The following is a 14911-nucleotide window of genomic DNA, read 5'->3' on the forward strand; positions in this document are numbered from 1 at the left end:
GCTGTGTATGAAAGGCTGGGAGGGGTGAAGCTATTAAGTCATGTACTATAGATATAGTACATGCTCAGCAGAAAATAGCAGCATGGTGCCTCTCATGTAGGGCAATATGAGCAATTTATTATCCTGAATCAGAAATGACCTCCTGGCCTGTTCAAAGCTTCAGTGTCCCAGGCAAAAGGGTTATGGTCGAACCCAAGAAGCAATGGACACCATTGATCCTATTGGATTTTTTTTTTTTTTTTCTGGGACAGATATCTGGGGCAGCATCTATGCTTCTGGCTCTGATTACGTGAGATTGTAGCACAGAGGTCTTAATGGTGGGCAGTAGAGCAGGAATGAGACCTCAGATCAACACTCCTATGGGCGTCTGTGGCTAAGATGCTTGAGGGCTTCAAGATGGCAGAGGGGAAGCAGATTGCAGGATGAGAGGCATCTGGTACCTTCCCAAGGGAGAGTTTTGCCTGCTAACAGGGCTGCAGGCAGCCACCTAGCATCTTCCATGGTGCCTCTGGAAACACCAAAAAGCAGAACAAGCAGCATTGACTTCTGTATTTGCCCTTTGTGGCAGTTTTCCTGGAGCAGTCCGTCAGTGCTGCTGCAGGGACAGCCACCCACGGCCCTGAGTGGCAGTGCCTGCAGGAAGCCATCCCCTCAGCACTTTTTAACACCACGCTGCTGCCTTCTGTCAGGGTTTCGGCGTTAAAATACTATTTCCGCTGGGGACGACGCGACAGGAGGCCTGCCGCGTCCTTTCGGGAGAACCTTCAGACGGCTGGGGGGCGGGTGACTGTATTAAATAAATAAATAAATAAATAAATAAATAAATAAATAAATAAATGAGAGAATGAAAGAAGGAAAAAAAAAAAAAAAGGAAAAGAAAAACTCCTCCCGCCCGCTCCACTTCTCCTCGCCGCGCAACGGCGAGGCCGCGAGATCGGACGTCAGAGGGAAGAGGGCTGGGGGTTGTCGCGCCCGCCGCCGCCGCCGGGGGAGGAGGGAGGAGAGGGAGGGGCGGGTCGGCCATCTTGGGCTTCGCCGGGCCGGGCGGGGAGGAGGAGGAGGAGGAGGAGGAGGAGGAGGCGCGGCCGCCCTGCGGAAGTGCCCTCGCCCCCCGGAGCCGAGCGGAGCCGGAGCGCGCCCAGGGCTGCCCGCCGTCCCCAGGACCGCCGCTAGCGAGGAGCATGGCCGGGCGGCTTCCCGCCTGCGTGGTGGACTGCGGCACGGGGTGAGCGGGGCGGCTGCTGACAGCTCGGGGCTGGCGGGTGTCGGGCGTGTTCCTTCCCCCCCTGCTGCCGTGGGGGGCGCCGGGGATGTGTGGGACCGGGCAGGGCTGGGCTGGGCTGGGCTGAGCCGGGAGCGCATCCACCCGCGGCTCCCTCAGGGTGCCCGGCAGCGGGGAGGCCTCCGCCGGCCCTGTGCTGTGCCGGCAGGAGCCGGGCAGGAGCCCCACGCCCTCCCCGAGGGGCTGCCTGGGCTCAGGGCCCTGCCTGCAGCCGTCCCCTCTCGGTGGCTTGAGCTCGGGGGGCCCCCCGTTGTTGTCGCCGCTGCCTGGGTCATTTATTCTCTGTTACTTCTCTCTGTGGAAAGGGAGGAAAAAAAAAAAAAAAAAAACCTCCTCCGCTAGTGAGCAAGCGCAGAGGAACTTCCTTAGTTTTGTCAAAGCCTCTTCCTGCTTTCAGGCTTTTATACCTTATAAGGCAGTTTTCAGTGTCAAACCTGAACCAAATCCGTTTTAGAAACTCTTCTTTTTATCTAGCAGCAACCAGGAGGTGAAGAGGATGAATTGCCAGTGATATATAGCCTAAAACCTGATTTCGGGAGGCAGCCCTTGGGATTCAGCCTCCTTTTCCGCCGTGGCACGGCTTTCGGTGTCTCTGGAGACCTCGGTAGCAGAGCCTCGGAGGTGCCTGTGGGAAGGGTCACGCTGTGCCGCTTACGGCAGCGCACTCAGGAAGTGAAAACCGCTCTGCGAGCTGCTCCCAGCGTACGGTTTTAAAGATGGAGTGTTTTATTTTAGCTGCTGTGCACTGGGGTTTTACTGTGATGGGAAACGCGGGTGTCTTTTCAAAGCTCTTCAGCTGCCACTGTGAATCTCTAAGCGTATCTTTCTGTTTCGCTTCTCATCCACCTTCCTGAAAATAATGGAAGAAGTTTCTTAGTGAGTGCAGCGTAGGTATGGATATTTACAATGCTCTTCTGAAAGGGCGTGTTCATTTGAAATCCAGGCACTTGCTTTTTGAAAGCACATCCCTGTCTTCCCTTTAAGATAATCCATTTGGTGTAGGATGTTAACAAATCAGCGTTTAAGAAGAGTAGGCATATACGTCTATTCCATAAAAATGTTAAATGTACAGATGTTCAAGTCGTATCTGTAGAGCTGAAATTAAAACCTTGAATTCAGTGGGGTGAAAGGAAGGTGAGCACAGCGGGACTGAGAATGTGTAGTTGCGAGTAATATACAAGAGTGTAACATGATGTCTGTATGTACTATTTATCTTTCAGAGCCAAGATTTGTAATGCACTCTGCAACATGCCAGTAGAAGCTTCTTCCCATCTCGCATGTATGTGCATTACAGGTAGTCCCATTGTGGTAATCCTGTCTTTCTAGGCTTGCAAAATACAGGTTGTGAGCACTGGTGTCAAGAGATTGGCTCAGAGCTTTCAGTGATGCCAAGCAGAAACAGCATGCGAGAATATAGCAGTGTAAGAAATGATGTTGGCTTTTTAATGGGAGAAGTGTACCAAGGGACCTTAGAGTTAAAAGCAAATCTTCCTGAAGAGATCGGAACATAAGTACACCATTAATCAACTTAATTGCACAGGGCATACTCTAGCATTCTTGTATGTGATGCTGACCAAATCTTCTGCCTGTTTTACGTACTTATCCTTTTTTCCAGTCATTGTAGATCTCTCTAAGATAGTGTTTTATTGTCAGGCCATGTTTATTTGAAAACAACCCAAACAGTTCTGCTCTCACTTCTGTTTCTTAAGCACTTGATAGGGCGAGGTTCTTCTTTTTTCCCTGATGTTGTGCTCCATAAAACTGTGGACAAAGACGTTTAGTGTTGAAAGCACACCAGAGAGTTGGGCTTGTTGGATTTCATTGATTTAAGTAGATGAAGGTGTGAAGTAGTGAATTAATAAAGGAGAAATCTAATGCCTGACACAATTAGGAAACAGGTGTGTTGGGATGGAACAGCATAATCACATAGCTCTCGTTTTTTTAATGCAACCCCATCTCATTTTGTGTGTATAAGCAAGATCACTGCATACAAATCATGTAAGTCTTGTGCTCTGTGCAGATCAGCTGAGGATTCAGCTATGTTACTGTGTGCTTGCTTTAATTTTGGTGGACAAGACAAGTTAGAGCCGCTGAAAGCAGGAAAAGAGGTTTAGAAAGCATAACCAATACGGTAAGGTTGAAAGAAGCTGTCTTGTGTAGAATAGGCAGGACTTCAAAAGCGCACAAGTTTTCCAAGAAGTTTTTTTTTTTTTTTTTTTTTACAGGGAAGGGACAGTCCTTGGGCTGTAAATTAATAACCTTAATCAGCAAAAGGGCAGATGGAGGAAGACACCCTCAGTATCTCTTCTACATGTTTTATACATGTAGTTACAGACTCTGCAGGGTTCCGTTTGTTGACCTGAGTGGTGTATGTGTGTATTTTGGCCAGCTAGCATCCAGGGGGAAGGAGAAGGATGAGAGGGGGAAGAAATGGCTGAGTTGTGCTTTTCAGCATCTGCCTGCACAGCTCAGGCGCGTTTTAAGAACCGCTTTTCAAGCATAAAGGGAACAAAGCACAGAAGAGGTTAGGGAGATCGTGTAATACCTGTCATTTGATGTTTTAACAGTTAGTCAAATGCTTTAGGGATAGTCCAAGTACATCTCATACAGCTGGAGCTGGCAAATGGGTGAAGTCAGTGACATGGCAATTGGATTATGGGCGCAGCAAAATTCTTCCAGAATTACACTTGTTATTTTGAGCGATGTATTCCTCAGAAGTTCTTGTGCGTTCTTTGCTTGACCAAACCTGCTATCTAGAAAATAGGGTAATGAGTAAGAGCAGGTAAAATACCTAATTGCAGTAAAAAAAACAAACAAACAAAACAAAAAAACTTAGATGAAGCAGTTTCTTCTTTATTACATAATAAGGTTACAGACATGGGAATGAAATATCTGAAGAGCTCAGACAGCACAGTTTTAGCACAGGATTAGTTCTTTCTGTAATCGATAGTGTTGTCTGGTTTAGTTTTAAGTATATTGCTGCTTTGTTGGAAAATCTGTGAAACAATATTGTAAGTACTAGTGTCAGGAAGTAGTTGTCCATGGTAATGTTGAATGGGATTTAGCTTGGCTAATGTGAACCCCTTTCTCTTCTCTTTGGAGCTGTGTGCTGTTCTTTTTACAATGTTCACTGACTCTGTAGGTATGCTGTGAATGATCCTTTGTATTGAGGGGGGTGTAAGGAGTACGTGCATTTTAAAATACGAAAAGGAAATGAATCCATATTATTTATTTCAGGTATATGAACAACACACTAAAGAAAGAAAAAGCCTCTTAGTCATTTTTTAATCTCAGTAGGCTGGAGTCTCTTACTGCGTGTCTCTTGGGTATTTGAATAGTTCTTGCTGTTCTCTTCTATGGGTGAACATTGAACAGCCTGAAAGTCACGATTAAAAGCTCTTCCTACGCCACTTCAGAATTTAGCTTGATTAGGTTGACATCTAGATTTGAGCTGTATTTCTCTAATCGTTGTGAACGTGGTTTTCTCTTAGTATGAACTTGCACAACACTGAATTAGCTCATTTGGGATGGCAGATAATTGCAAGTGTTCAAATTAATGGCTCTTCAGTTGAGCTGAACTAAGTGGCTGTGTAACCTACTGCAGTTCCAAAATGAGAACGTCATTTTAGTAAGGAAAATAATTTGAAGGAAAGTGTTTGTGTTTTCTGTATCTCAACTTTACATTTTATAGGCTTTCATGCAGTTTTCTGTGGCTTCCAGGAGGATCTGTTACCAACCGATACTTGGCTGTCACCAGTGAGTAGCTTTGTTCTAGTGTACCCCAAATTCTTTTGCATCAGTAGGGTCATGGATGATTGTTATCCCTCTGGGTAAATTAGCTTACACAGTTGAGAAGGGAAAAATCTTGGTCTCCCTTGTAAAAAGAGATAAAAAAAATCAACATGCTGAGCTAGGCACCTTTTTTATTTCCCTTATACAGGTTACAAAAATGGGTGCATGTTTTTTTCTTCCTTTTTTATCCCTCTGAATTCTAGAATTCAGAATTAAAGGTTTTGGATCAGACTTGAGAAAGCTGTGATGTTCGCGGTGGGAGCACGAGTGTCCCTAGAGCCTCTCAGCTTAGAGCTGGGAAAGCTGAGGCTGCTCAGGATTTCCAAGTCTTGTTCTAAAGTTGCAAACTTCTTTGGAATCAGTTGTCTCCCTGAGAGTTTCCTGGGGAGTTTCTATAACCAGTTTTGCCAAAAATGAAGGAAGGCTTTGGTGTATGAGACCTCAGAGGTGCTGGGGCTAGGGCTTTTCTGGTGCATGCAGCAGAGCAAGCTTTGGGGGATGCTTCTCAACAAATCTTACTTCTACAGTTAATCTTTGTGCAACACTTGTAAACCTTCATGGTCTTAAGTAGACAAAAGTATTTATAGGTTGAGTGTGAAAAGTTGTAACAGGATTGTGTTGTTCTGTTTCACTTTTGCGTTTTGTCCTGGTAGTGTAAAAGAGTATGAGATCCATGAGAATCTAATCTTCAGTAGACAGCAAACATACATGAGACAAGGAACCAACATAAGGGAAGTAACAGCCTGTATTTTGTTTGATTTGCAACTTTAGTGGTTCTACTCTTAGCTACTTAAAATAAATTTCTTAAAAGTAACTTATACTGGCCCTTGAAAAGAGTTTTCTTTCCTAACATTCTAGGCATGGGCTATTTCCACGGATTTTTCACATCCTAACTTCTACTGAGTATGAATTGCTTCAGCACTGTGATTTATAACAGTGAATGTTTCCATCAGATGTCTTGTTGTGACTGTTCATGGGTTCCAGTCTTCGTGAAAACTGCCTGTATTGGGATGAATTCTCTCTATTTTGTGTTATCCGAGAAGCAATTTTTCAGAACGGAAAGCATGAATGAAATCATTCCTTAATGGAATATGGAAAAACATTCTTCCAGGATTTTCAGAATATCTTTTGCTTGCCAGTAAATGAGTGGTCAGGGACGGAGGAGGAAATGCTTCATCCTTAACATGAAAAAAGGTGTTGTGCTAGATTGAGTTGGTGGCTTAAAATATATATATTTTCAATAATTGAGAAAAGGTTCTGCAGACCTATGATTGACAGGATTTCTTAAGTAATTCTAGTACATCACAGTCTGTTATAATGCTATAAGCACTCATTATGTCCATTAAAATCCATATTCCTTTGCACACAGATTACTGTATATTCCTCCCTCTCTGTAGGAATGCCATTACAGGAGTCAGCTTACATGTTATTTGAACGCACGTCAGAAACCATTCAAGATCCACGACACCTTTTGGTCCTTCTTTTTGCTTTCCTTGCCCTGCTTCCCACTTAAGCTTGATATTTAAAAAAAAAAAAAAAAAGGGGGGGGGTGGAGGGGGAAAGGAATACATTTCTGAACAGAGGACAAAACTGCTTGCATCCATGGGCCGGATCTGTGATGTTGCTGATAAATGAGCCCCCTTTCATGTACAGTACGGCTCCTGGTCGGGCGTGCGTGGGAAGTTTATGCAGCAGTTGAGAACAGAGCACGGCCCTGGCGGTGGCGGCGGCTTTGGGGAAGGTGTGGGTGGCACAGAGCAGGCTCTCTGCTCCCTTCTTGGTCGCTTGTTATTACCTGGCGTGAACACTTTGCCCATAAAGGATGTTGATTGTATGGGTGTGATGCATGTTTGAGCATCTAGATTAGTTGAAAATACGGCTTCAATGAATTCAGAAATGCCGTACTCGTTCCTGAGTAGCAATCCATCTCCTCTATTATTTCATAGGCACAAGACCAGCTGCAAAGTTTCTCATTTAGATCATGCAGTGTAAAAGTTTCAACATTTAGTTTCATCATTGCAGACTCTGGAAAAAAAAATGCAAAAAGGCTTTGATTTCCAACAAGACCTCTTTTAATTTTAGGTATTGTTCATTTAAAGACTTAAAAGAGAAAATTATAAATCCAAGGGTAAAACAACTAAAATTTTAGTCAGTCCCCAATGAAATCTTGAGGTCCTTTCAGTTTTGCTTAGAAAAAGGAATCTTTGCAACTTCCTCTTTTTTTTTTTTTTTGTCAATGAACTAAAATATATGTAGGTGTACAGATCTAATATATATCCTTGGGTAGATCCTTAAAAATACCGCTTTGAATGCAGACTTAGAAGTGCCCGAATCGGGGTTATTTTAACCATCAAAATGATACTGATCTGTCCTTTCCAAGTGCTACTGCTGATGTTGCCTTAACTTTCTGCAAAGGAATCAGTTGCCAAGGAGGATTATATCCAAGTTGAAGAAGTCATTGTTTCATCCACTGACTTTCTGTAGGTCACAATGTCAGTCTTTTTTTTTCCCTCCCTCTTCTTTTTGACCTGAGCGTGACTTTGCTTTTTTTAAGCCTAGATGTGGAAAGTAGAAAATCTAGATATCGTTTTTCTCTGCATAATTCTCTTGTGGTCACTGCGAGTGTCTGCAGCTGTGCGCTGGATGTGTTATGTCGTGATCAGTCTGTAGAGAACAAGATGCAGTCGGGAGGCTGTCTGCTCTATTTTGATTGTACCCTGCTGTCAGTGAATTAATCCAAATTTTAATAATGTAGTTGATGAAATATCTCATCAATTTTTCAATGTCCACTTTTGTCATGACTTGCCTTCAACTTCTCATGCTGTTTATCATCTGCAAGAACTCTCACAATATGACTTGCTAAATGAGACCTACCTTTTATTACACCAAAATTCAGTGATAGATTTTCAGCCCCAGCTTAGTAAGGCACACTTTTCTACAAGCAACTCTTTCTAATTCAAAGTCACGTTTTAATAGAAGTGTGGTGTGATCAGGTAAGTATGTAAATTGATATTTTTATGAAAGCGTATCCTTTTCAGAAAGCGCTTGGCTACCTGCTGAAGAGGTGGCCAGTACTGGGCAGGTGGGAAGCCTGAGCTGCCAGCAGGGCTTGCTGCGGGCTCCTGGTCACCTCTCCATGGTCTGCCAGTCCCTTTGGGTTCATCTTGCCCTCTGCTGGGATATCACTGGGGTGACAGCACGCAGCTGTCTGTTCAGGGCTGTAGCTCTCAGGCACAACTGTAGTGCCAATAGCAAGCAGAAGTGATCTTCTCTCTTTTAATCTGGATTAACTATTTACACTTTTAGCCAATGCATTGCATTTTCTTGGGAAAAACCATCAAGTTCACTCAGGTTTGTGCAAGCTGTGGCTCCATCTGCATCATGGCTTGAAGGTTTTGCCAATCCCATATCCATGAGCATGTTGCTGTGGTGTGTTGGTCACGAGCATCCCCAGTGCAGTTTTGTTCACTGGGAAATTGTGTATTTGTTGATTAAAACAGTTCCTTCTTGTTTCAGCTGTCAAATATTAGGTATATTCACCTATTCTTTTCTTTCAGTATGTCTGCACGGTGTTCAGCTTGTTTTGGACAAACGGTGTAGAAAGTTGCAAAGTTAATCTCCCTCTCATAAAAAGTAATTTACAGCGTAAGGAATCAGTCATGATGACTTCCGGACTTGGGGTATTGTTTCCTCCTACTTGGACATCCTACATGGAGGAGTCAGACTACAGAAAGTGCTCAGAGAGCAAATTAAATATAAATTAAAAAAAAATCTGTATAGGTTAGTATTGTGTGGGTGTGGTGTAACACAGAGGCACTGTTAAAATGCTTTTTAAAATGATTTAATATAAAAGTCTCGAAGGAAGCAGCGAGGAAAAAGAGAGCATTCTGCTTTTGCCAACACAAACTGCTTTCATTATGCAAAGATAATATCCAAGGCCGTTTGCCTCTCTGACTTTGAGGAAAATGTATTCCAAGCAGAACTAACTCCATTCTGTGCTAAAGGACATGTCAGCATTAAATATCTGAAAGGGATTTTACAAATAGAAATCAAATTGACTAGGACTACAAGTTTAGATGTTATTGACATCAGGGTGCCTGACCTTGGGTTTTGTTAGCCTTAGACATTTAAATAGGGGTGGGTTTCAGGTATGCTGCTCATGACTCACTCCTAACCTAAGGTCTCTCGCTAATAAATGCATCTTATCTTCTTGCTGACTTCAGGAGGGGAGAGCTTCTAGAGTCGATTCTCAGTGCTGTTGGGGCTTTTAATTTAAATCAAAGATGCAAGTAAACATAAAGCAATCTAGAATGTAGACTCTCTTCTGTTCTGCCCAAATGTTAGGAAAATTCTCCTCAACTGTTAGCAAAATAGGAGCTGTGCACAGTGGTAGCTTTGAGCTTTGTCTTCTCCCCAGGCTGCAGTTAATAAGATTCTCCAGGTGCCAGTTTTCAAAATGCAGCTGACCTTATTGTGAGTGTCTGTAGTGCCTGCTGCTGCCTGCGCTCCTCTTACACACACCTGGAGGCTTCTGTCCATTTGTGGCCATGACTTGGCAGTTTTTATTGTGCTTTAAGCTCGATTTTACTGGTGAGCATTGCAATGGTATCTGTACTTTGAGTTGCAGGTGTAGCTGTGAAGAAAAAGCAGAACTGTGTTTTTGTCAAGGATTCTTTATTCAGATACTTAAAAAAAAATGTTAGCCTTCCTTATTTTTTTTTTCCCCTTTTCAGGAAACAAACGCTTCTAACAAACATTTATTTTAAGCTGCTTTTGACATTGCACTGCTTTAATTTTGACATTACCTTTCAAATTGCATACCACTTCAGTCTGCTTCTGTGCTGTCTTACCCTGTCGGTTACAGCATATGGCAAAGAAGCGTTAGTTGTCAAGGTGACTTTTTTTCTTCAAGTGGCTTGATGCAATATTCCACCTGAGAAGTAAGGAAATGGTTTCAAATACGTGCTAATGCTGTTCATTCCAAGGCCAAGGTTGCAAACTGCCAAATCCCTCTCTGGTGCCCAGGGGTCCCATACGTACTTGAGAGTACTTTAGCCATCACTTGATGTGTCTTTTATGCATTAACCAGGATCTAAAAGCATTTCTAATCTTGTGTGCTTTTTCCATTTGTAGAACTAACGCTTTGGCTTTCACTATTGAGTGCTTGAAACGTTTTTGATCAACGGGTGTTTTAAAACTTTTCATCTACGCAGCTGCTATTAAAAAAAAAAACACACACACACACACACACAAACTAAAACTAAAAACCTAATGATGTGTGAAAGATGATCTGTATTAGCTAAAGATATAAAGTAATATAAAGGGCACGACTCATTCCAAAGTCTTCTGCTATCTTGTGTTTTATCAAGGACATCTTAATTCATTAAAGGAAGTCCCATTTTCCTAATATAATCAGTTCCTTCAGGGGCTTCTGATGATCTGCTGCTGTTTAAGCAATTTACACCTGCTGGAGCATGGGACCTCTTTTTAAGGGGGAGGATGGATTTCCTCTCTTTCACCATCAATTTCCCATTATTTCTCTTTATGGGGATTTAAGAATCAAATGCTCCCTAGGTGTGGTCTTTTTCTTTTTCTTTTTCTTTTTCTTTTTTTTTTTTTTTTTTTTTTTTCCCTCCTCAGTCTCATCTGTTTCTTGAGAAGTCTGAATGCAGCAAAACAGCAAATAAAAACGTAAGGGCTTGTTCAGGCTTTTCAGTCAGGTGGGGCTCTGCATCTAAAAGCTATGGGTTCATCCATGCTGGAAAAGTTTTCCACTTCTTTTTAAGGCAGTTTTGTTATCAAAAGATATGAGACAGTAAAACCACCATATCTATCTTATAAATCATGTCAGTGCAGAATTCACCAGTTACAACAAGAAAGGAAATCATACCCTTTGAAGTTGTCACCCTCTAGTTTTTGAGGTTGTGCAATCTCTCTGCACCAGTGAAGTAGGACCCCTCGGGTTTTTCTCCAACAGCAGCTTATCTGGTGGCACGGACACCTATCTGTAAGGAGTTGGAGACTGATGGGTGGGATCCCTTTCCTTTCTGGTTAAAAAAAAAAAAAATGCTGTTTTTGTCACTTGATGTATGTCATGCCCTTTGGAATGTATTAGCACATGCCTGCCTGTATGTCCCATGGAACTGGGTCACATTCTCAGCTTTTTTGTTTAGTGCCTTCTTCAACCTGCTCATTTAATTACTCATTTCCTAGAATGAGGGTAATTTTGCCAGAGGAGAATCTTGCTGTTGTGTGCACACCTGCAAGAAAGGATTTACGCACTTCGGTCACCTTAAGTGGCATTTGTGCTATCCTGCATACTTGAACAGTGGCCTGCTGTGAAACTGTGAAATCATAAAATCACAAGATAACCTTTTTACATCTTAAGCCATTCATAACGATGCCACTTACTTAATAATGCTAATATAAATGTGAAAATCAGTAATGTCTGGAACCTAATAAATTGAAATACGAAATGAAAGCACTGTTTTGTGCGGTTGCTTTATCTATTTTTCTGTAAGAATTAGTTATGCAGCAAAGCGTGTCAAGCTACAGTGGAGGATGTCTGCATAAACATTATTTTAGCAAGCAGATTCATGTGCAGATATTCAAATGCTCCTTGCTGGTGTACAGGTAGCACATATGGAGAGTTTACTTCTGTGGTGTGCTGGGAGAAGAGTTAGGTTGGATTTTAATGGAGAAAGTGCACTTGCGAGCATGTGGTTGTTTTAACTCCCGTTGGCAGTGTAACTTGCAAAATTCAGTTTCTTACAGGAAGCAACGTGTAGTGTCTTTGAGGTATCCACATCTCTACCATCACAGAATAAAACACTTCAGCAGTCTTTGGAGCAGGGATCAGAACTTTACCCGTGCCTCTGTTCTGCTTGCATGTGGTAACTCCTTGTGTCTTTGCACAGCATTGGCAGCAGCAGGTGTAGGGTTCAGATCGTATGGGGCCACCCCATTTCTCATCTGCTTCTCAGTAGTTAAACGTGTTATCCAAGAAATAATTCTCCCCTATTCTTAAGGCTTCTGTTAAAACTACAGTTGTGTTAGGATTGGGGTGTATAATTTGGGTGGATGGAAGCAGAATGACACTCATCGTGGACAGAAAAGAAATGGAGGAAAGGCACATGGTCAGGGCTTGTGGTTTGCAGATGGAGGTTTTTAATGACGTGCTCATTAGAGGTTCTTGCTCTAAGTGCTGTTTCCTCCTAGCTCTAAAATCGTCTGCGTGACTGATATGCAAGTAACCTTCAAGTGAACTTACTGCTTTCATGTCCTAGCCTTAGAAACATCCATTCTAGGTGAGAGAGTGCACAGAAGAAATCCCATTAGTGCAGCTGAGAGCTTTGCAAAGAGCCTTTTGGCTGTCCTCGCAGAAATCTCTCATGCGGAGTAGCACAGAACTACTTCTTAATTTCAGGGTGTGAGTTTGAGGTGGGTGGGACCCGAGTGATGCTCCTGCCTTGATGGTTAAGGTGTAGATGAGTAGAGTCAAGTGAGAAGGAACTGCCACTATCTTCTGAATGTCCCCCCAACCCCCCCAATGACATGTTTGTGGTTGTCACAGCATCTGCCCAGGCCAGACCAGTGGGTGCTGTGTGAGGCCCTGCTGGGGTTGGGTGTTCACCTTCTAAAGGCAGCCCAAATAGTTATTATCCAACATTTTTTAATGTTTTTCTCCTTTTTCCCTAAGTGAGCTAATAGGGCTGCAGAAATGCTTAAGGTAGCCGAAGGTCGTCTGCATGATGGAGACTGAGTGCAGGTTTCCACCTTTGGGGTCTTGAAAATCAGTTCTGTTTTGCAGATTTCAATAGAAATCCACGTAGCTAATGTTTGTCGTCATCTATCCTGTGCCTCGCTCTTTTGCTGCCAAGTGCCTCAAATTCAGTGTGGGAGAGCTGAGTTTGAGTCTTGTCAAGCGATGTGTGCCTGCGTTTTCCATGGATGTCGCTCCTGTCACCTCTCAGTGTGCGCAGCAAGCAAAGGAAGCTGTGGTTTATAGGGGAAGTGCGATCCAGCCTTGGTGCTGCCTTGTGATATCTTAATGTCAGGAGGTTTTTCAGGAGTGCCAGAAGATACTGGATCCCTACCCTGAACAAGGCAGGGCGTGCCTCATTCCCCCGTGAATCATCCATTACTCAGGCACGCTCTGCTCCGCTCTGCGTGAATTGCTCTGTGGAAATCCGAGACTTGGAAAATCCAGCTTGCCCAAGGTATCGTTTTTTTTTTTTTTTTCAGAAGATTTGAGCAATTTACTTGAAGTGGCTGGTAGAACAGAACTCATCCATCTGAACAATACTCCTCGCAAAACCCAGTCATTAAAGAAGCTTTTATTACACTGCACACTTGGAGAGCTGCAGTTTTGTATTAACTTTTATAGTTTTGACTTAACTGGTTTCACACTCCGTTGTAATTCAAGAGCGTCTGTTGCCTCGTGGCTAGGAAGAGGAAGCCTGCTGCTTGTTCCCCAGCAGCCCTAGACGCGGGCTGTGGGATGGTGCCCGGGGAATCTGCAGGAGGTGAGGAGCGTGGGTTATTTCCCCGACCCACAGCCGGGAATGGTGGTGCTCCCCATGCGGAGCAGAGCCTGGCTGGGAAGCTTGGATCTACTAGAAATCTGAAGCATTGCATCTGAGACTATGTTGGAGAGCTGCTTTAAGGCTTTAATATTCCGACAGCAGAAGCCACGTGGGGTTTTCTTTGTCCTTTTTCAGAAACCTAAAAACTGGGCTTTTTTTCCATGAGTCAGGAGACTTTTCTTTGCTGAGTAGGCCATAGTATTTTTAGATATGCTGATTTTATGTCTGAATACAGCCTTTTTATTTAAAATACGTCTTTCATTTGGCTGCTTTTCTTCCTGTCTGCTGGATGTGTGCATACCGGGCAGTTTCCAACACCACAAGCAACTAAACAGCATGTTACCTGCAGCAGTTTAACTTCTGTTTTCTTTGAAATAGGTCACTTAAAGAAAGCTAAGCTGGACTATTGCTTGAGAAGGCGCTTCTGATCTAGTAGCTTGTGTAGCCATCAGGGTCCAAAGTTCCTCTGTAGGTTCGGCTTTAAAACCCTACATGCCACAGCTTCTGATTTGCATGGGAAGGTGGAGAGAGTGAGTCAATATTTGTTGGGTTTATTATTAATTTTCATTTGGAACTGAAAGCTGTATTCTGTGTTAGCTGGTTACAGAGGCATCAACTTGTGGGATTCTTACTTGGGATTTCTTAGGAACTATCTAAGGCGTCTAAAAGAAAAAAGTAAAACTTTTCATGAGAAACTCGAGTCTGCAAAATCTGAGTTGCCTGTCCTGAGTTCAGGCACGTACAGTATATAATGCTGGTCTCTGTGTGAATTGTACATTTCTTTCTGGTGTTTAACTTCTTTTCTCTTCCATTAAGTATTTTATTTTGCCTTTTTTCTTCTTCAGTAAACATTGCAGTTGATCAATATGAAGTCAAGTTTTTTTGCACGGTTATACCTGTTGCAGTGGGTTATAGACAAGATGGGTTTTATAGCTTGTAAAACACTCTTGCAAAGCATTTTTGGCTCTAGTTGAGGTCCTGTGCTAAGCACTTTGTTAAAGGGAAACTTATCTTCCTTTTCATTAGGATAACACTTCTGGCTCAGTGCTACCAGGCACAGCTTGTGTCAGCAGCAGGAGCTGTGTAGGTGGTAGCAAACACGTGAGCATCCTGGGAGCCTCTGTGTCATCAGCATCACAGCAAAACACTCCTCTAGCCTGTTACTGTATGCGTTGCCTGGCATTTTGCTGTATTGTTGACACAGATTTATGGGTTATTAAAGTCAGCACTGCCTCGTGGTGCCTAGGATGTG

General features: G+C 43.1%; 1 protein-coding gene across 3 annotated transcripts in view; it reads left to right on the forward strand.

The window, feature by feature from the left end:
• The first annotated feature begins 1032 nt into the window (after positions 1 to 1032).
• Positions 1033 to 14911, forward strand: part of ACTR3 (actin related protein 3) — a 31753-nt gene continuing 17874 nt past the window's right edge. For 2 of the 3 annotated variants that reach the window (XM_084523657.1, XM_084523656.1), the window contains exon 1: positions 1033 to 1225. In XM_084523657.1, the coding sequence (XP_084379783.1) occupies positions 1182 to 1225 (44 nt within the window). In that variant the 5' untranslated portion in view covers positions 1033 to 1181. The remainder of the gene's footprint in view (positions 1226 to 14911) is intronic. The other variant, XM_084523655.1, reaches the window with a different exon arrangement.

This window comes from Aythya ferina, assembly GCF_964211825.1.
Source record: "Aythya ferina genome assembly, chromosome: 6".
In the NCBI taxonomy this organism is placed as follows: domain Eukaryota; kingdom Metazoa; phylum Chordata; class Aves; order Anseriformes; family Anatidae; genus Aythya; species Aythya ferina.